This window comes from Aulostomus chinensis, chromosome 14, assembly GCF_037954235.1.
Source record: "Aulostomus chinensis isolate RoL2024-O1b breed Wild chromosome 14, RoL_Achi_v1.0, whole genome shotgun sequence".
Taxonomy (NCBI): Eukaryota; Metazoa; Chordata; class Actinopteri; order Syngnathiformes; family Aulostomidae; genus Aulostomus; species Aulostomus chinensis.
The window spans coordinates 23,494,673-23,515,836 of record NC_141333.1 but is presented as its reverse complement, the minus strand read 5'-3'; the positions used below and the strand labels follow the sequence as shown (position 1 = coordinate 23,515,836).

At 44.3% G+C, this 21,164-nt stretch overlaps 1 protein-coding gene across 2 annotated transcripts; it reads left to right on the top strand.

The window, feature by feature from the left end:
* Nucleotides 1-2,283: 2,283 nt before the first annotated feature.
* On the top strand, nt 2,284-8,774 carry LOC147250251 (histamine H3 receptor). 2 transcript variants are annotated; one of them, XM_086223584.1, is made up of 4 exons: nt 2,284-2,782; nt 3,220-3,386; nt 5,338-5,507; nt 5,601-8,774. In XM_086223584.1, the coding sequence occupies exons 1-4, from the start codon at nt 2,545-2,547 to the stop codon at nt 6,184-6,186; spliced, it is 1,161 nt and encodes a 386-aa protein (XP_086079710.1). In that variant the 5' UTR covers nt 2,284-2,544; the 3' UTR covers nt 6,187-8,774. The 2 variants fall into 2 exon arrangements, with proteins under 2 accessions (XP_086079710.1, XP_086079709.1); XM_086223583.1 differs by having other exon boundaries at nt 5,338-8,774.
* Nucleotides 8,775-21,164: the final 12,390 nt, after the last annotated feature.

Genomic DNA, 21,164 nt, shown 5'->3' with positions numbered 1-21,164 from the left:
TGAAACATCCTGCATGCCTGTGTGTGGACAAAGCTGCCTGGTCATTTCAACCACTGAAAATAATTACAAGTAATTCAATTAGTGGAGAGTTGTTTTGCCCTGATAAGTTGCCATCAAGCCAAACCCATCATCTCAGCTCTAATTGTCGTTCTTTTTAGAAGGGAAGACCGCACGGAGCTGGATTTCTTCTCCAGGATGAGGAAAATCTTTGGTGTGATGGAGAAATTTCATCCACGCGTTTGACGACACACCATGGGAGGACTTTGATGTGGCTTGGCTCAAATTAGACCTCTATTTCATGGCTGGCAGCCATAATCTCAGAATATTATCCATCCATTAGCCTTACTGTGTCTCCTTTAGAGGGTTTGCATGGAGCCAGTCCCAGCAGGGTGATCCCACGCAGCTCACGCGTTCACACTCACTGTACATCAAACACCCTGCCAGTCCACACTCAGCTATTATGTTTTAGGTCTGCAGGAAGTCACAGAGTACCAGGGTCTCCACATGGCAAGGTCCAATGTTTGATTCCTTCCTGCTGAGCAGTATTAATACTAGCTGTGCAGCCCCGAAAGGAAAATAATATCCTTTGATTGCCTGGAAGTATGGAGGCCTGAAGCATTCAGCATAGATCAAATCTGACTGATCACGCAGCGCGCCACGACAGCTTGATTCAGGAGCTCTCTCTACTCCTTGATGGTACTTTTCCTAAGTATTAAATGTTTAACGTCGTAAGAAACTTCTTATATGCTCGCAAAATTTTCTTTCTCATAAATTTTGTTGACAAATGGGTCGAGAGATAAAGATCCTCACCAGGAAGCTCCAGTGAAGGGTTTTACTCAGTGGTGAGGTCTCAGCCCCGAGGTGCTCCGAACCTCACAGCTGAGTAAAACCCTCGGACGGAGCTTCATCTGTTTTACAAATGTGTTAAAACCCTTGTTAGTTTGCACTTCACCTCCACCTGACAGGTGTGCATGCTGGGTAAACAGTGGAGTTATTATGCAGGTGAGGGTCAGTGAAGGAGCACGTAGGGTTTTATCACACAGCATCACGCTGCTGCATGTGCTGAGTGGGTGGTGGAACGAGTCCTGAAACCCCGGAGAGGTTAGCAACAGCATTATTTTGAAAATATTCCACGTTCCCTCAGATTGATCATTGAGACGAATTAATCAAAGCACGGTGGGGGGTGGGGGGGTGGCAAGTTGTCTCATGATGTCATGGCCTCAAAATAATCAAACTGAGGGAACAATGGCCTAAAGTTCATTAAATCGATTGACTCTGTATGCGTTTCTTTCTCTCCATGTCCACTCTGACCTGCTGGGACTGTGGCTTGTGTCAATCAGGATGTGATTAGCTGGCAGCGAGCCGGCCTGCAGGGAGTCTGGAGGCATGGGGCTGAGAGTGACAGGTGACAGGTGGAAATCCAGGCTGACATCTCCACCTGACAGGAAATCAAATTCCATAAGGACTTTTATTTTAGGGGGATTGCTTCTCAAGATGCCTTTAATCACACAGACGTCAGCCTCATTTTAAAATATTGTGATGAAAACTGGAGAAATAGCATTTGATAATAATAATAATTATTATTATTATTATAATAACAATATTTATTATTATTATAATAACTTCATAAATGCGTTTGATGGTGAACCACCTTGGGCTCTATGTGCACGTGTTCATGGCAGCTTCTGGTGGTCAGAATAACAAACATCGTCATCTGAAGTGAAACTCCATATTGTTATCAGTCATACCTTTGATGAAAAGTGGGGAAGGCTGCTTAATCATTTGGAGCTGTGGGGGGGGGGGGGGGCAGTTGACGGGGGTGCCACCCCCTTTCAGACATGCTGCTGCCTGCGGCTCACACAACTTCATCTGGGCCACTTCAGCTTGATTGCAAAGACCCCGGTGTTTTCTGGGAGGTCCGAGGGGCGCGAACGACCGGAATCTTTAATTCCTTCACAATAAAAGCTTTTGACGCTCTTGCATTGAATGGGGGGTGGGGGGGGGGCAAATTTGGTTGATTTTAAAATGGAGACTCATCATCATGCGAGCCATTGAGGTTTCCTCAAGTCAAAGCTTGGAAACAGCTCATCCTCTCTGAAACGCAGTGAAATGCCGGGACGCATTTTACGCGCGTCACCTCAGCGAGGCCCGCAAACGTTGCGGGGGGGGGGTGTTTATTTTGAAAACACCGCCGGACGTGGTTTTCTTTCTACTCTACTGATCTTGATGGCAGCGACAAAATCCAGCGAGCGCTCCGCGGTGCGCGCACTCACTTCCAGCGGTCAGCAAACTCCGGCGGGAGGGGACAGAGGACCTGCCATGACTGCTGTCGCTCCGCGAGCTTCCAGTTGAACTTACGCCTTTGCGCACAACTGCGCCGGGGGCTGAACATGGAAGATTTGGGGAAAGTGTCCGCATGTGAGCCCATGTCTCCAGTCAGGTTTGACACCTTGCTCAAGTGGAACGGATCAGCCCTGCGCGTAATTGAACGTTTCTGTGAGTGCGAGGAAACGGGTCTACCATGATTCCGGCTGTTCTCTAACTATGGGCGCGCTCATCTTGGAGTCCAACTCCAGCGGCAACTGGACTCCTGCAATGTCCGAGCATGGGACGCTCCTCCCGGCCTACCAGGTGGTGATATTCTCGGTCCTCATGGTGACGCTGGTGGTCGTGGTGGTGGCTGGAAATGCGCTGGTCATCATGGCTTTTATCGTGGATAAAACCTTGAGAAACCAAAGCAATTACTTCTTTCTGAACCTTGCTATATCCGATTTCCTCGTGGGTAAGTTGGTCCTTTTTTAAAAATTTTCTCTTTATGTCAGTTTGCACCAAATTTTGCCTCTCGGGGTCTTTTGTTCCTCCTTGCCTCCTAAAGTGCCGTTTGCGCGCGAGGCTAATAATCCCACAATGCGAGCATCTCGTCAGAGTCGCGTCGACTGTCGAGTTTAGTCTGAAATGGCCGTTATTGTGCGCGCCTGAAGCCTCCTTACAAACAGATGACAGGTGCTTTTGGGAGAGCTTCTTCTCACCTCTCTCTCGAATCACTACTCGTCCTTGAATCAGCTGCTTCTCTCTTTAATACTTCATCTCCTGCAGGAGCCGTCGTTTATCTAAACCTGGAGGACTTGAGAGGTGTGAGTGTTTATACTCAACTGGTGAATCATCCTGCAGTGTGTGTGTGTGTGTGTGTGTGTGTGTGTGTGTGTGTGCCTGTTCCAGGTGCTTTCTGCATCCCGGTGTACATTCCGTACAACTTGACGGGCCGGTGGATGCTGGGAAAGGGTCTCTGCAAAGTGTGGCTGGTCATGGACTACCTGCTGTGCACCGCCTCAGTCTTCAACATTGTTCTTATTAGTTATGACCGCTTCCTGTCAGTCACACGGGCGGTAAGTACAGTGTTTGGAGGTGCTCATTATGTCTGTCTGTCTGTCTGTCTGTCTGTCTGTCTGTCTGTCTCTCTCTCTCTCTCTGTCTCACACACACACACACACACACACACACTCACACACTACTGCAGTCAATTGTAAAACGTGTCAGCTTACCGGGCTGTGACCAGTCTTATAAATTTGTGTCTGGATGTAACCTATAATTCTGTCCGGTTGTCTTTTATATATTTGCTTTATAAACATTTTGAATGTGAGCATTTAGAATTTAACTCAGTCGTCTACAGTAAGGTTTTCACGACTGCCTTCAGTACTACGGCAAAAAAAGAGTTATTATCCATCATTATATATCAGAACCGTTGTCTTTATTCTCTAATTTGCTTCACTTGTAAACGGTGGTTCTTCCTCGTTAAGAAATATGAATAAAATTCAACAACCACGGTATGAATAATGGATAAAATATTATGATTGTCAAATTCTATTCATGTCGCCAAATCTCACCACAGGTTGTGTCATGAGAGCTTCACACTTTGGTTCAATTAAATATTATTGAAATAAGGCTCAACATTTCCCCTGCCAGTGCTTGTTGATAGCAGCGATGAAAAACTGCTTCAGAGCAGACCCAGGACCTCTGTGGGCGGCCATCCTCCTCGACCGACTTATGTGAAACAGACAGGGCAACAGAGAGAGAGACTGACCTTTATTCAACCAGGCAAGCCATTCAGAACAAACTCGTATTTACAAGGACGGCCTGCAAAAGGCTCAGAAACAAGGCTGATAATAGCTGCTGTAATAGTAGAGATGTGACTAATGCTTAGCATAATGCTGTAGCCGTTGCAGGTCAGTTTTAGAGCCTCATACCTCAAGTTTTTTTAAGCGTGTGATTAATTGTCCTACTGTTAACGTGCTCCCCTCAGCTCCAAGGACGGTTGAGTTGAATGTTGAGTTGAGAGCTCTGCATGTGACCTTGTGCTACAGTCGTTGGGTCCCCGAGGCTCTGGAGGAGTGTGTCCGAGTGTGAACCCAGAGGAATGACGTCTGGGGGTCATAGTGCGATCTAAATCCAGGGACTGTGCATTTAAGAGCCAGTGTGTTTGCAAACCAAGGATATGGTTTATTCGCTCTGGCGAGTCCCCCATCTTCATGGGGGTGAAATACGAAACGGCTGTCGTGCACCTTTGAAATCCCAATAAAAAGAATAGATGAAGCACGGTGAAACGTCACCAGACCTTCAGTTAACTGATCATCTTTTCAACACCTTTCTCTGCAGATTTATCCGGTAGTGTCACTGATTATCATTTTTTCTTCCAAACATCTCGTTTCCTTATGTATTGACTCAAGTTGCATTTTAACATTAACACTGACTCAGGGTGAGCTGCTGCAGAGGGACGTGATTGTTAGCGGCAAAGACCAGACAGCAAACAAAGACAACAAAAAGAGAGCGGTAAGAGGTGGAGCCTGGCTAAATGATAGTTTAGGCTGAGGAGAGGTGAAGTAAAAATGGAGTGAGCGTGTGGAGAATGAACGACGGCTTTGGCGAGGAGGAGTGGGTCGGGCAAAAGCAGATGTCTCTTTCACTCTCTTGTGTCGCATCAGTGAATGTGGCTCTCAGCCTGATGTTTCACTGCTCTCGTTGGCTGCGGTGACACACGGTGAAATAAGCATCTCATGAGTGGGTTTTATATACAGCCTCACTTCGCTGCTCCGAGGCAGAACAATACAAACAGGAGCTCGTGTGAACAAGTGTGAGGCGAGTGTGTTTGACAGCCAGTTAGTCTGTGAGCAGCTGCGGCTGTTGGAAATGTAATTAATTGCATGGCAGACTTGTGTGTGTGTGTGTGTGTGTGTGTGTGTGTGTGTGTGTGTGTGTGTGTGTGTGTGTGTGTGTGTGTGTGTGTGTGTGTTTGTATGCATGAGATACACAAAGTCAAACCTGCGCTTCTTTTTTTGGCAGGTTAAATACAGAGCGCAGAGAAATATGACACACCAAGCCGTGTTCAAGATGGTGGCAGTGTGGGCGCTGGCCTTCCTCCTCTACGGCCCCGCCATCATCTTCTGGGAGTCTATCTTTGGCCAGAGTGTTGTGCCAGCCCATGAGTGCTTTGCAGAGTTTTACTTCACCTGGTACTTCCTCCTCAGTGCTTCTACTTTTGAGTTCTTTACCCCATTTGTGTCAGTGGCCTTCTTCAACCTCAGCATCTACTTGAACATACATAGGAGGAACAAGAACGGGAGCGCCAACATCGAGGACGCCACCAAGACACAAAAGACAAGTAAAAAGCACAAAGATGGAGGAGGCTGGTCTGTTTTCTTCGTCAAAACTCGGAAGGTCTCGTCCAGTGAGCCCACGGCTATTTCTGCAGTTATCGAGGATGACGAGGTGCTGTCCAGCGGAGATCCTAACACGAGTCAAATATTTATCCAGAGGGAGAAGTTCTCTCCCAACAGGAAGAACTCCAGGCTGTTCCAAACTTCGGCCTCCTGCATGGCACCTGGCTGCAGAACGCAAGGATCTCGCCTTTCTCGAGACAAAAAGATCGCCAAATCCTTGGCAATCATCGTGTGCATTTTTGGGATCTGCTGGGCTCCGTACACTCTACTGATGATCATTCGTGCTGCCTGCAGCGGCAAATGTGTGGCGCACTACTGGTACGAAATCACTTTCTGGCTGCTGTGGTTGAACTCAGCCATCAACCCGTTCTTGTATCCGCTCTGCCACAGCAGCTTCCGAAGGGCTTTCTCAAAGATACTGTGTCCTAAAAGACAATCAGTCCAGCCTCAGATCGAGGCTCAGTCTTGCTAGATTGCACTCCCAAGCTTTATGAATGCAGTTACAGTCAAACGATGTAAAAATTAACATATTGTTCTTCCATTAAAAAGCAGAAAGAAAAAGGGTTGTCAGCAAGGATTTGACAGCAATATCAGAAATTGATGAGCAGCGTTCAAGAGAGTTGTTTGGAGTTTTAATATTTTTATTGAAAAAGTAAAGACTCACGAGGCGACATTGATGAAAGCATCCTTATCCATCAGTGTCATAGTTTTCCATTGGTGCACGTCTTCATTTCAAAATGCATGGAAACTTTCGCAGACAATCCGTCTATGTTGGACAAGAAGCAATTTAGGCTGTCACGCCTTTATTTTTTTATGTGTGGAAGACTGTGAAATGATGACTTACACATGCATGGAGAAAATAATTACCATGATCAAGTGTAAGATATGCTAGAGCTCAGCTCAGTGGAGAGAGTCAAAAGCCCCAGCGTTTGTCTCATAGCTGAAAACTTTCAGCCTCTATTTTGATCAAACTGACATGAAGGAAGGATTTATGTGGTTTTGCAGTGTCATTCTCTCGCTGCGCATTTGATCCTATCACTTCAGTGTCAAATATTTTGCTGTCTCCTTGAAAAATGCCTTTCCTTATGTCTTCTCAAAGATATATTGTTGCAGCAGTGGGATGACAAATGTCTTAACACTCCTGAAAAGAAGAGAATTGTTTACTGAGTGTACTTTTTTTAATCCCACTGTTTTACACTATTTGACCTGAAAAATGGCAGAACAGGTGACACTGCCAACACTGAATCTGCACTTAAGACTTTTTGTTGATGCTTAAAATGTAAAGCACTCTAGGGCAACCTTTTGTACAATACCATCTATGCCAACTATGTTAGAATGTTGTGTTCTTAAATTGCAGTATTTATTCAAAGACTTGACTGGTTTCTACCACAAAATGAATACTTGACTACTTTGTATCTTGAATGTGTGTCGGTGAGACCGAGAATAAAAGTCTGCCTACAAACGTAAGTTTTGAAAGTGTCAGATAAGGAACACAAAGATAGCGGAACACTGGGGGAAATAAGACTGTTTTCTTCTGCCAAGACATAAGAACCCTCTGGGAATGCGGACCTGCCGTGGGCGATTGACTTGGCTTAGTTTAGCATAGAGAGTTAGCCTGGCTCTGTCCACCCTACTAGCGTTTCCTAAAGTTGTGCGAGGACAAAAGGTGAGGTGGCACACAAATGAAACTGTTGATGAACCAAGTTAAGCTGAGAACAGCTGGAACGCTGAAAACTGACAAGAACACGCAGCCATGAAATGAGGCGAAGAGGTGTCCTTGCATCTGAACGCATTTTGAAGAGTACAAATGCAAACATTATATCTAGTTGATATGGGCCACTTATAACCGACAACATTTGGACTAGAAACAGAGTGACACACCGCCTTTATGTCTTTTAGTTGTTTGTGGGAACCAGACTGTTAGGTAGCCAGGCTAGCTGCCCCCCCCCCTATCTATTTTCCAGTCTGCTAAGCTAAACTAAGTGGCTACGAGCTATAGATTCTGAATTAAAATATGCATCCCCTCCAATCGGCGCTGAAAAAATTCATATTGACGAGAAATGAGAGGTAATTCCATTGCAACATCAGTGGACAACCCTGACATTCTGCTGTAACTTGTCAATTCCGCTCTTGCTTTTTCTCCATGTTGTCAGTCGTCCTCTAGTCATTAATCTGTGTTCTTTGCATTGACGAATCCGTCCAGAAAAGCTGCAGCACTGTTGTCAAAAAACTCTGTGGTTACACCTCCAATTGGCCCTTTTCTCAGCTGCGTTATTGTGGCCGACTCCATGAGCCAGAGTATCGTAACAGGACCCCGACCCACGCCCCTGATTAATGTAACCCACGACACCCGTATTTACCTTGAATCAGCACATGATGTGAGAAATGTAGCAAAAGTGCGACTGAGTGTTGTGAGAAGGTTTATGATGGAGAAAAACACCGACCAACGTGTGGGTGGAGAGAACGTTCCCGTCCACCATCGCAAGAGTTGTTTGTCTAAGTTTTACATTTACAAATAGATGGAGAACTATAAAAGCCCGTATGAAAATTATAGGAATGTTAAAAAGCACCTCACAATAAGATTAACGCTGTAGAGAAAATGAGAAGTTTTTGTTTGGACAAATGCAATCAGGCTTTTATTATCTGGTAACAATCTTTTGATGAGGGAAAGGCGTGACAGTACTTCAGGGCATTGACCTTTGTGACATATTTCCAGCACAGTTACAAAATATCCGGAAATGCATCCTTAGGGATTGAGTATGGCTCTGCCTTTGGGGAATTTGTGTGTGACATTTAACTTGAGAGCAAAAACAGACACTGGGACACTGTTGAGGAACTCTGATTCATGGTGTTGAGAGAACCAGCGTCAATTCTGGCTTCTAGTTTGCCCTCTCCCAGGCGAAGAAACCCATCTTGAAAGTCAAGGATTACTAAATACTCCTACAGAGAAGCTATATAAAGCATCAGAGTGTGTAAATTGTTTATACGACGAGTTCACAGTTTCAGGACTGTGTCATTTCTTACAGGAACAGATGAAGACAATCAAAGTATTTTAAGGTTTCTTCTCACTAGATGACTGTTTAACGTGAGCAATGTCTGAGAAAAGCTTCCACGATCATGTTTTCCACATCCGCTGTGAATATATCACATTGAGTGGCTTTTATTTTATTAAAAATCTTTCTCTGACAACACCATGCAGAGAAAAATTGATTTCTTTCACAACTGCTGTGCGGAGAGCTCTCGAGGATTATTTTTTGATTCTGTTCTCCCACTAACCCCGCTGGATGATGGCGCATCTCTAACGCGGTGTTTCCTGCAGGTGCGGATCCATGTTTTGTGCTGATAAAACATCAGAAGAGTGGAAATGCTCTGCCTCAACAGGTCCAGACAGTGAGAGACACATAAGACACAAGTGTTTGCTCTCAGAATCTCTGCTAGAATGAAAAAAAAAGAAAAAAGAGAGACTTCTGAGTCAAGGAGTAAACTCTCCTCCGCCTCCACCCTCCCAACCCCAAATTGGTGCCAAAGTCAATTTGGAGGCATTTCTTAAAAGGTCAGCAGAGGATGAGATGAATAGACTGTGCTTAAGGAGACCTGCAGAGACACAGGTGGACTTGGAAATACAAAACAAATTGTTCAGCACAATGTTTCAGTGCACTGTGGGAGCCCCAAGAACCAATATTCCCCACCTTTCAGGAATAAAATTGGAGGGTTCACTCTAGTTGAATTGCTTTGGGAAACAGATATGGTGACAGTTACATAATTGCTGTTGAGCCAAATATCTTGTGAACACAAAGCCCAGATGAGCTCCTGCAGGGTGGGTGGCGTAGACTTTTTGTGACGCGACGAGTATTCAGAGGAGCCATGCAGCACAAATGTAGCTGCTGCTCGCTGCACAATGTGTTTGGAAGGTGATAAAGTTACATGCAAACACAAGTCATTTGATAAAGCGCAACATAAACACAAGCCTTGTGCTTGAGAGCAGCACTGCTCACTTTTCAAAAATAAATCCAAATAGCCGCACACGGTTGTCACTCACAAGCTATCTAGTGAAGTTTATTATCAAAAGTGTGAAAGCTTTGTCCATTAAATTGATGGAAAGTCCTTTCAGAGTTTATGTTTTTATTCATTTCTCACTTTACCCTCCAGAGTTCCGATCAGAACATACACCCTCGCAGTCGGGGACGACGCTCACCTCTTTAACTGCATCCACCAGCGGCTGTAGTATCTGTGGTTTAATGGCGGTGAATATCCACACCCTCAGAAAACTGATAAAACACAAAACACTTCAGAGGTCCGAGCATCACTCCCAACTCTGCCAGAGCTCTTGCTTGAGCAACGTGTTATAAACCCCCTGGGAGGAACGCCCCACAAAATCCACGCGTCGATCAGACACGCCTTTACCCATCATTCATTGCAAAATTCTCAGCTTTACAGTACTTGTCACTCACACATATAGCGATAATCTGGAGTTCATGAATGGCTCATCTCATCTTGTAAGAAGTACAAAAACTTGGTGACTGTACTTGGTAGAGATTTTTTTAATCGTAGGCTGGAGAGGCAATTTATTTTTCAGACAACTACTTTTACCCCTCCGTCTCAAAACGAACATCTCTTTTTTCTGCCCTCTGTTTGATATTTTAAAAGCATTTCAGCAGAAATATGGATTTGCTATATTTTGCATCTCTGAACTCCTGATTGCTGATTTCTAAAAACATGGGTGGGCCAACAACACATGAGCCGTAATTCTCCACCTCAAAGGTGTATTTTGCCTTCCAGGCGCTCCTATAGTTGCTCTGTTTTTTCCTCCTGCATCACTTCTTTGTGACTCCAGGCTGCAGTAAGAGCACGTCATGTATGTAGCTTGAAACTAACAACACCTCATAACCACCAACTTCTAACAACAGCAAAACCATCCATCCATCCATCTTCCCCCTCTTCTCCTGTTGAGGGTGGTGGGGGTGGAGCCTATCCCAGCAGCCTTCCCCCTGGACAGGTCACCAGTCCATGGCAGGGCCAACACATAGAGACGGCCAACACATAGAGACAGACAACCATTGGCTCTCCCAGCCACGCCTACGGTCAATTTAGAGTCTGGATTAACCTGGTCCCTCTTGATGTCTTTGGACTGTGGAGGAAGCTGGAGTACCAGAGAGAACCCAGCAGGAACAGGGAGAACATGGAGACTCCACACAGAAAGACCCCACGCCCGAGCCGGGGCTTGAACCCACAACTTTCTTGCTGTGAGGGGACAGCGCTGACCACTGCACCACCGTGCCGCCTCAACAGCAAAACTCTCAGAAAAAAGTCAGTTTAGAAACTTCCAAACACATCTCCTGGTTTCATCTCAGCGATCCACAAACACTTTGATTTGAACTGAAAATAAACTAAAAGAATGAGCAAAACTTTCAGCTGTCTGGCTGGTTCAGATGAAGCTGGTGGCACCGGCACCACCCTGAACCAGCACAAGTTTGACAGTCTGATGTAGATTAATTATAGACGAGTGTAGACTGAGAAAACAGCCGGATAAAGAAGATGTTGATTATACTGATTATATATTGTATGATGAAGCACCATTAGCTTCAAGCTAGACATACGTGACAGGCTCTTTCTGCATTATGGAGTCAGAAAGACAAATGTGTTCTGTCCTGGACCCAAAGCACTTATTTACGAGTCCTTGTAAGGCAACATGGATGTTTCAGTTGGACACTGCTTTGAATTATGCGAGCTTCAGTAAACCGCACTAAAAGAAACTACTTTCTTCTTTTATACTTTTGAGTGAATTTCAGAACCTGGACTTTTTGACTCTTTGAATATTTTTACTCCAACTTCCATATTTCTTCTTCAGTCAAAGTATGAATACTTTTTCGACCTCTGGCCGGCATCTTATTAACAGAGCTCTATGAGGTTTGAACTCATCTGCGGTTCTTAGCAAAGTGCTGTCAGGGCGAGTGACAGCCAGAGACAGGAAACAGAAATATCTGTCTTTGTGACCCCGGCTAGTATTTCCTAGGAAACAGTAGCTACATGATCCTTTTGGTCATTCCAAGGCCACTGACAGCAAGGTTCAAAACTTTATCGTCACAATGAAATTACAGTTGTGACATCCTTGAAATGTCTTTACAACCAATGCATAGAACAGGAATCAGAATTATGGAACATCAGGGGTGAGATACAGCGAAGCGGATGAATGATGCTGTAATATCACAGTGACATGAGTCTGTTCTATGAAGCTGAGCAGTGGACGAGTGTTGAGCGACACGCTAACATCCACGTGAACATTTCATTTCCTGGCATGTCGAGCTTTATTGCACTTTATTATGGTTTAAGTTATGTTGGATATGTAGTGACGTCTCTATTGTTGTTATTCTCTGTGACGCTCTCTATTGGTTGTCACCACTGTTGCGAAACAAATTGCCCTGGGGGGGACAATAAAACTTTGACAATGCAATTAAAAACAAAGGAATTTGGTTTAGTGCACTCACACTTAATGATTACCAAGTCAGCTGACTGATGTAGTTTAAGATCATACACCTTTGCCAGGGTGGAGAGTTTGGAGTGAGAGGAGTGTTGAGCCTGCAGGAGTTGAGGTGGTGTGGGTGCCTTGTACAAGAAACACAGAGAAATATGTCTCGCTTTCTTTTTATATATGTATGTTATCTATGCAACAAACACTTCAAAATCTCTCCAGGCTGCTGGAACTCTTATATTCTACTGAAATTATAAAACTTATTTACTACAATTCATCAGACTGCATGCGTTTCTTGAAACACCACTACAAGGCCTCCGAAATGAGTTTTCCCACTCATTTCCATCACAGCACCCAGAATTTTGCGCTTCACTGGAAGTCGTTTCTCCTTGTCAGAAGACAGTTTACGGGGGATAAAGTTCACGGGCGAGCTAATCCTGTAACGTAGCTAATGCTCTTAACATCCACTGATTCAGAGGAATACTCAAATGTAGACTAAAGCCAGCAGGGCCCAGATACATGAGCAATAATGCACAATCAGGTTGGGAGGCTTGATGTTAGGTACTGTAGCTGAGGCTTTTTTCCTGAGTTCCTTCCCGGGTCTCTCATTCCTGATCAAAGATTTGCGGCATCTTGACATTTGGATATGACAGCCTATTTATCTGTGGTGCAGAGCAGCTTTTTGCCCCACCTGATTACTGTCTGAGCCCCATGTCTGCTGCTCCCTTCTGTGCCACTAAGCAGCCATGTTTGTGGCCAGCTTCACTGTTATTTACTATTCTGGCACTTGAACGCTTGTGATTAAGAGAAGTAATGATCTTAATCAGCAATTATCTTCAATTCTTGTTCATCTTCAATGCTTTTCAGATATGTAATTCTGCTACGTTCATGTGTCACGTTGGCTCTGCTGAACTTTTGTCTGTGAATGAATCACATCACCGCTCGTCTTTGCCACCTTGACCAATGGTGCTGCAGAAGAGCGTGCCGTAAACGTCAAACGCCGTCTAGGGACGTGTGCCCCCGTATCGCTCACCTGTCACTCACTGTTGCTGCCATGAGGCCACTTTCCAATTGGAGCTTGATTACTCTTGACCTCATTCTGTATGTTAATTTGGTAAACTGATGTGAGCAGCCAGGAGGAGAGACAGAGCTGATCCAGATGAGTAAACAGAGGAGTAATTTGGCAGGCATGAATATGCAAATGTCATTTTGGGTCATGACGCACCATTTCCTCTGTAGCGGGCATCTGCACTGAGAAGACGAACAGCTGGGGATTGTAGACAGTAAAAAAGGAGAGGACGGAAGGAGTCTGTTTGAAGGTGCGGAAGTAAATTAACACTGCATTCTTTCCCATGGCCAGCAGGGGGAGAGTTCACTAGTTGAAAAAAGTATTTGACTTGTATGGATGAGTTTGGCCTCAAGGCTCCAGCATGAAGTATATTGGGGTCCCGTTGAATAAAATGAAGCAAAAGCAGGTGATGAACACCTCATTGTAAGATTGCAGGTTGTGTTGCTGCATGAAGGCTAAAGCTGGATATCGACAAAACTCTCACAACATGACATCTACCATGATATATGGATCATGATACACTTTTATCACAATATCCTATATACTGTGATACTATGGGATATGATAGGTACTGCATTAGTACTACTGTATACCACTGGGGTAGTCTAACGATATATTTTGTTGTACAGTTTTAGACATTTAGCGAACACACTACATGTAGCTGTCACAACATCACATTGAAAAATAAAGATCATCTACAAGTTCTTGTGCTGCTCATCAACAGAGACACGATGAAGCTCCACACTGACATGTAGCTGCTACTACATGTGCGGGTTCAGTTTCATCACAATATACAGTGATACGGTGTTGGTATTAAAGGCTGGAATACTGATCGAGTATCATGAAGAAAAAGTAATAGATGGATTTATTGCAGTCATAAGTCACCCACGCGGAGCTGGAACCTCCAAAAGCTAATCTGTTTACAGTGGTCCCTCGTTAATCGTTCTGAAAATAACCCACAATAGGCGAAATCCACCAAGTGGTCCGCTTTATCTTTTACAATTATTAAAGCAGTGTAACTTCTACCTTCCTTTAGCATGTCCAGAGGTCCAGCTTTTTGTGCGATGGTTAGCATCTTCCTCTGCCTTTTGGGTGCTACCGCAGGTGCCTTTGACGGTGCAGAACGTTTCGCAGACATTGTGGGGTTTGTTGGTGAGAAAACTTGCAAACAGACAGTACAGCACTTCAGAGTCACACTGCTAGCGATTGAAGATTTATGTCCGTTTGGTAGGCTGAACGCTTTCTGTGCTGTACAGGGGACAGGGCACGGAGGAGATTGATTGACAATGGTCGACAGCCAGCGAGGGACCACTGTTTTAAAAAATTTATATATATATATATATATATATATATATATATATATATATATATATACACACACACATATATACATATATATGTATATATATATATATATATATGTATATATATATACACGCACACACACACCGTAAATAAATGACTGTACTTCAGTTTGGAAATTTTTTACTCTGACTTCAATAATCACACAAATAATAAATAATAATAAATTTGCTTTACGATTTTTGCTTTGCCAAAAATGTAAGAACGTGACATTCCTGTTAATGGTATATCGTACAGCTGCAAAGTGAAGTACAGAAATAACAAGTTCTGAGTACATTGGATTGGTTTTTAAAAGTACATTTCAACAGTGACTGCAGATTCAACTCTAAAAACTCAGGTATTCATGTGACAGAGCTGAAACGAATAAGGAATAATTCTCTCACACACATTTGAAGGAAGTTATTCTATCAGGTCTCGACTGTTTCACAGGGCTGCTGCTGGGAAGGTGGAGATCACATTTACATGTTCACTAGACGTCTGATGTCTTGTTAGCTTCCTCCTAGCCTCTGCTTTCACACATCAGTATCCTGGACCTTTACAAGGGACAGCCACATTTGGAGGAGAAATAACTCCTATTGATGAGCGAGCTACGTCAGAGCGCTACTTGCTGGTCTAGAAGCCTCCATGCGGAGTCCAACCGCCGGCACAGCTGGAGACATCAGCCTCCGGATTCAAAGGACATGAGTTGTTGGATTGTTGAAGTGACACCACACTCAGCTGATTCAGCGTGCAGTGACTGAGGGCGCAAACAGTCACAAATATAAAAAATAAATGCTGCTTCTTTTTGTTGTTGTGCGAATGATTCCAACCTTTGCGTAATGTACATTATCGCCATCATACTGTATGAAATATACATTCAGAGTGCCGAAACAAGAAATTAATGGATTTGAACATCATGCAGCCGTCCCTGACTGAAAACTGAAATGAATTTCAACAGCAGCATCTGAATGTTCCTTCATAATTTATGCGATCAGAGTGCTCAGAATGTAGCAGATGCAGCTAGAAGTGATTGTCACCACAGAGAAAGGACAGCCAACGCCAACAGTATGATAGCCAACAGCATCAGATGGCTTTGTCTCTGTGCTCATGCCACACAGCTCTCTTATGCTCCCCCTCTGTCCCCTGCTGAGACAGCTCTTTCATTTGCATTCTGAAGATTGCCACAGCCGGAGATTTAGAGCTAAAAGTTATACTTGCAGCCACAGAGGAGGAAGCTGGCAAGGCTGAACTCAAGACGTCTGTTCTGTCTCTCTCCGCTCCATCTTAGTGTTCATGTTCAGTCATGAAAATACACACAGTTGTGAGAGTTAAGCACCACGTAACCACTGCTGATGTACTTGAGTCCCGACGTTTCCATTGTGATGGTGATGCTTACATTCACAGATTCCACCTCTCTGGTCGTCGACACAGGTTTACTGGGTCCAGCCGTGGTGTCAGGACACTGCACTGTGAGATTATGACACGGTGGCGCTGGCATTGCCCTTTTGTTTTAGCCTTCGCAACTTTAGCTTTTAAACGTGGTTTATAAGGGACAAAGGCAACAAAATCTTTAGCAAAAAAGTAGTTTTGACAGCACGTGTGTGTCTTCAGACTCAAACAATACACACTCACATCCCCTTGCAACAACCTCTCCTATCGGAGGAACCCTTCATTCAAATACACCTCTGGTTCTAAAACAGCAAACTAACAAAAACACAACCCAAGAAGGCAAAAGGCCAAGGGGGTCGGGGGGCTGGAGCCAATCCCAGTCAAGAGGCGGGGTCACACAGTTCACCTGTCCATCACAGGGCTCACATACAGAGACAGACAACCAATCACATTCACAGTCACACCTGCTGGCAAATTGGAGTCTCCACATAATGTTTTTGGTGTGCGGGAGGAAGCAGAGCACCTGGAGGGAACCCACACAGGAACGGGAGGAACATGCAAACTCAGACAGTTCCCAGCATATTGGTGGACTTGAAACCAGAACCTTCGAGCCACTGCCACTCAGAGGCGTGCTTGGACTTAATCAGAAATTAATTACAACGTCCATAGATACCAGTGGCCGTAGCAAGAGAGAAAACCATGTGCTATGGAACTTATTCTATGAGATACAAATGATCCGAAAATCTAGAAGGTTCTTGAAGGATTTCCAGTAGACAATTGGTAGTTTCTAGAATCGACGAGAACAAATGAAACATACCAACAATGTACAATCACTGTTTCAGCGAGGAAGTCTTGTGAGAAGCACTGGGGTGTGAATAGATCAGATAATCCGCATTAGGGGTGACAGTCACTGTACCCGCTTGTGTTGACATGAGCTGTAACCATGAAGCCTACGTGGCAGTAAGCCATGCGTTCACGCGACAGGTGACGGGATCACCGTCAATACGAGGAGCTGATTGGCTCTTCATTTGCTGATGTTCTGCTGTTCAGTTATGGAAGGATTTTTTGTTGTGGCCACTGTATGAAAGCCTTTCGAAACAGCAGCTATAATCAATATTCTTAATATGAAATTACTGAAACATTCATAGGAATGTAGATGGTTTTTTACAGTTCTGGAAGTTTCAATAATCACTCAGCAGTTCTATAATTGAAAGGAAAGGCTCTTCTTTTATGTAATTTTCATGAAATTTGTGCTAAATTTCAGCTGACACCTGAATGTAAGAGGAAGAAAAGCAGTTTCGATATAAAAATGAGCATCGTGTTGATATGATACTTGGTATCAGTATCAACTTGATTTCGCCCAAATCACTGGATCACCTATCAGAAGTATACATGGACATATGTATGATCTGATATGTTGTTATGACCGTTCCCTGCAACAATCAGAAAAGACCATCACATCTGAAGGAAGATGCTCACAAACAGAGGTAGGATGGAGTTAATGTTACTTTCTTTATTTCTGAAATAACTGTTGGGGGAAAGGTCAAAGGGTCAACTCAAATTAGAATCAAACTCAACAAAAAAAGAGGTTGGAAATCCCAGAATAAATAAATAAAAGCAGCAGGGAGCAACAGATCCAGCCCACAAGGGGCCATCGGACCCCCACCCCCCACCCCAAACAGCGTCATGTAAAAGACAGCTTACTAAAATTATGAAATTATATATAACTAGAATCTGGACTACCAGAGACCTCTAGCCTGAATAAAAATAACAGATTATTCATCCATCCATCCATGCATGTTCTTCTTCTTCTCCTGTTGAGGGTGGTGGGGGGTGGGGCCTATCCCAGCAGCCTTCCCCCTGGACAGGTCACCAGTCCATGGCAGGGCCAACACATAGAGACAGACAACCATTGGCTCTCCCAGCCACGCCTACAGTCAATTTAGAGTCTGGATTAACCTGGTCCCTCTTGATGTCTTTGGACTGTGGAGGAAGCTGGAGTACCAGAGAGAACCCAGCAGGAACAGGGAGAACATGGAGACTCACCCAGAAAGATCCCGTGCTCCAGCTGGGGCTCGAACCCACAACCTTCTTGCTGTGAGGGGACAGTGCTGACCACTGCTCCACCGTGCCGCCGACAACAGATTAAATTTTGGAAGAAAAAAAAAAACAACACACTGAGCTGTGCTGGGAAGACAACAAAAAGACAAGAATTAAGGGAGTAAAAGAAAATAATCCTGTGAAACACTGATAGCTGCAGCTGGAGCTGAAGCAAAGTGCATCTATACAGATACATTATAATTACTATTATTATTATTATTAGTATGTGTTTTGTCATCTTGAAGAGGGACAGGCTTGCCATTAAACACCGCATCGACTATAAAATCCTCCTCCGTACACTGAAGGCCATCCATAACCTCTCTCCTCCATACCTCTCTGACCTCTGGGCTCTCAGGTCTGCCTCCTCCATCAGCACCATGGGGGCTGGAGCCTTCAGCTGCTCTGCACCTCACCTCTGGAACTCCCTTCCCGCTGACATCAGGAACATCGCCTCGTCTTCAAAACCCACCTGTTGAGGCAGGCGCATCATTAATTGTTCCTCTGTCTCTTGTTGCTCTGCTGCAAACCCTGCAATGTCTGCTTTTACTTAAAGTGTGTTTTAAATGTTTTAAGTGTATTCTGGATTTGTTGAATGGCAACCTTGAGTGCCATGAAAGGATAGCTTTATAAAATAAAGGTATTATTATTATCTCGTTATTACCAAAAGGCTGGATCAGATCAGTATCACCAGATACTCCAGACTGTGGCGTCGGGTATGAAGAAGTGGAATCGAGCTGCCCTTTATGAAAATACAGTACAATACTTTATGTCATAAAACAATAAGTGTATTTCCTTCTCTGAGCTGAAACAACAAGAGACTATATTGTCTTTCAGCAGCTGGAGAGACTCTCACGCTCGGGAGTGATTGTCGCTCTCTTCTTCACTCCAGCTAGGACCTGACAGTATTTAGGTCCTTATGGATTCTGGGGGGATGGAATCAGAGAAAAAGGCCCTTCTGATGGACGCGAAAAGAACTTCCACTCGTCTCCTGTCCTCTGTGTGAGTCTTTGAGGCGCTGACGTTCACAGCAGTTTTTACAGCAACTTGCAGGAATCCCTCCTCTTGGAGACACCTACATTCACACGTGCTCTCACTGAGCCGAGACGTTTCACACATCATCAGCTGGGACCTCACAGGCTGACACTAATAATTCATCACATTACAAACACGGTTTTATGTGCTCAGTGTGGCTTCTGCTGTGAAAGGCGAGGAAAAAGCAGGCTGTCCTGTCCAAAACCCAAAAGAGCACAAACCCTCTGATATGTCCTTGTCTCTTCTCAACCTGGTGCGACTTGAGAGTTTCACCACTTGTCTCCTATGAGGTGACACAGCTAGCAAATCCTGTTTAACGCTCAGCCAGGCCTGTGAAGACACAGGTACAGTAAGTAAACGTCTGAGTTGTGCACTGATGCATCTGTCATAAACTGGAACGAGGGAGTCCCACTGGTGGATGCCTTCATAAGAGGGAAACATTGAAAACCATTAAGAAGAGCGTGAAGAAGAAAGCCGCGAGTCTCTCAAGGGGCTGTATCGATTCCAGCGCCAGCCAGTCGAGGCAGAAATGCTCTGTTCAGCGATGAGAGAAAACATTTTATCAGTTAAGAACATATTGCAATATTGATGAGTGTTTATCGCCATGTTCTGGCAACCTCAGGGAAAATGATTTAAAAATGATGTAATGTCTCGTTTCTCAAGTTGCCTCGACTGTGTATTAGAGCTGCGCTTGTCTCCGGGCAAGAGGTGCCGCTACCATATTAGTTTGACCTTTTACTAGTTTCAAAATTCTCCATAGCGATAATGTCACAATATTCCAGCTCGCGGAGAGGCTTTTTTTTTTTTCTACTTTCATTTTCTGAGTGTCTCTACCGCAGCCCTCCCTCTCAAATTGCTGGCCCAGGGCATCCATAGTGGGGGGTGCACACTGGGGACTTCCATCTGTCAGAGCAGCCGGATAGAAACATTTACCACGTCCAGTCCTTAGTTTGCTGAAGTTATGAATGTGCTTTTGAGGGGCTTTGTTAAATCACTACGCCTGGTCAGGAAAGTAGTTCTGACAATGTACCTGATTCTAAAATGACTATACATTTTAAAAGTGTCATTCTGTAGTGAATCGTACATTCACCCCCGGCAAACACTGATTTGTTTTAGCAGGTGAATTTGATGACTTTTGATGGAGGTATGCTAACTCGCCCGCCCACTAGAGTTTCTTAAGCTATGCTAACTAGCAGTCAGCTGATCTCTGGAGGTCTCAGCTCTCTGATGCAGAACAGTGGAAGGAAGGGGATCTATGCTACAGTCTGACTGAATAATTGTGTTTCCCAAAAACTTGATGTATTAATTGAAACGTCTGTTGCAGTTACACTGGAGCCAGATGATCATGTTTTTAATCCAACACGTACGAAAATTCAAGAATGTGTAGATTTGTAGAGCCCTGCAGCTTCTTTAACCCACAGAGACGTTCCCCTGAATTATTGATGACAATGATAATACAGTGAAACTCCTTCACACAGTGTGCTTCTGCTTCTGTGTGTCTACTCGTTATGTCCCCAGAGGCTCTTCAGCTCAGTTGCCTGTTTTGTGACTTTAGTTTATTCAATAAATCTCCATTGATCAGTGGCTTCTTGTTAAATGTGAGACACAAATATTCATGCTTTGTCTTGTGTGTACTGTGCTACAATCCAAAAATAGGAATCAATTTCTCCACAGTGACTCTGGGTTTTTTGATATGCTGCCACACGGATGAAGTGTGACAGTTGTATTTCTGCAGATGCTCGTCAGCTACCAAATCAGATACTTGTGTCTCGACCTTGACTTATAATCCATCAGATGGCAAGTAAGATTCTGTCTGTGCTAACACCCAATCAATATTCATCCTGTTCTTAGTGAATTTGTAAGACAAAGTTCCGTTGTTACATAAAGGTGAGTGTCTGTGTCTGATCTGAACTGGCCATCAGGAGCAACATCAAAAATAAAAGATTCGCCCGGCAGCAAACCTGATCAAACAGTCTGGCGTCGCCGACTTTTATCACTGCCATCTCGTTTGTGAGGATGCATCAACGCTCAGAAAAAAGTCTTCAGTTTA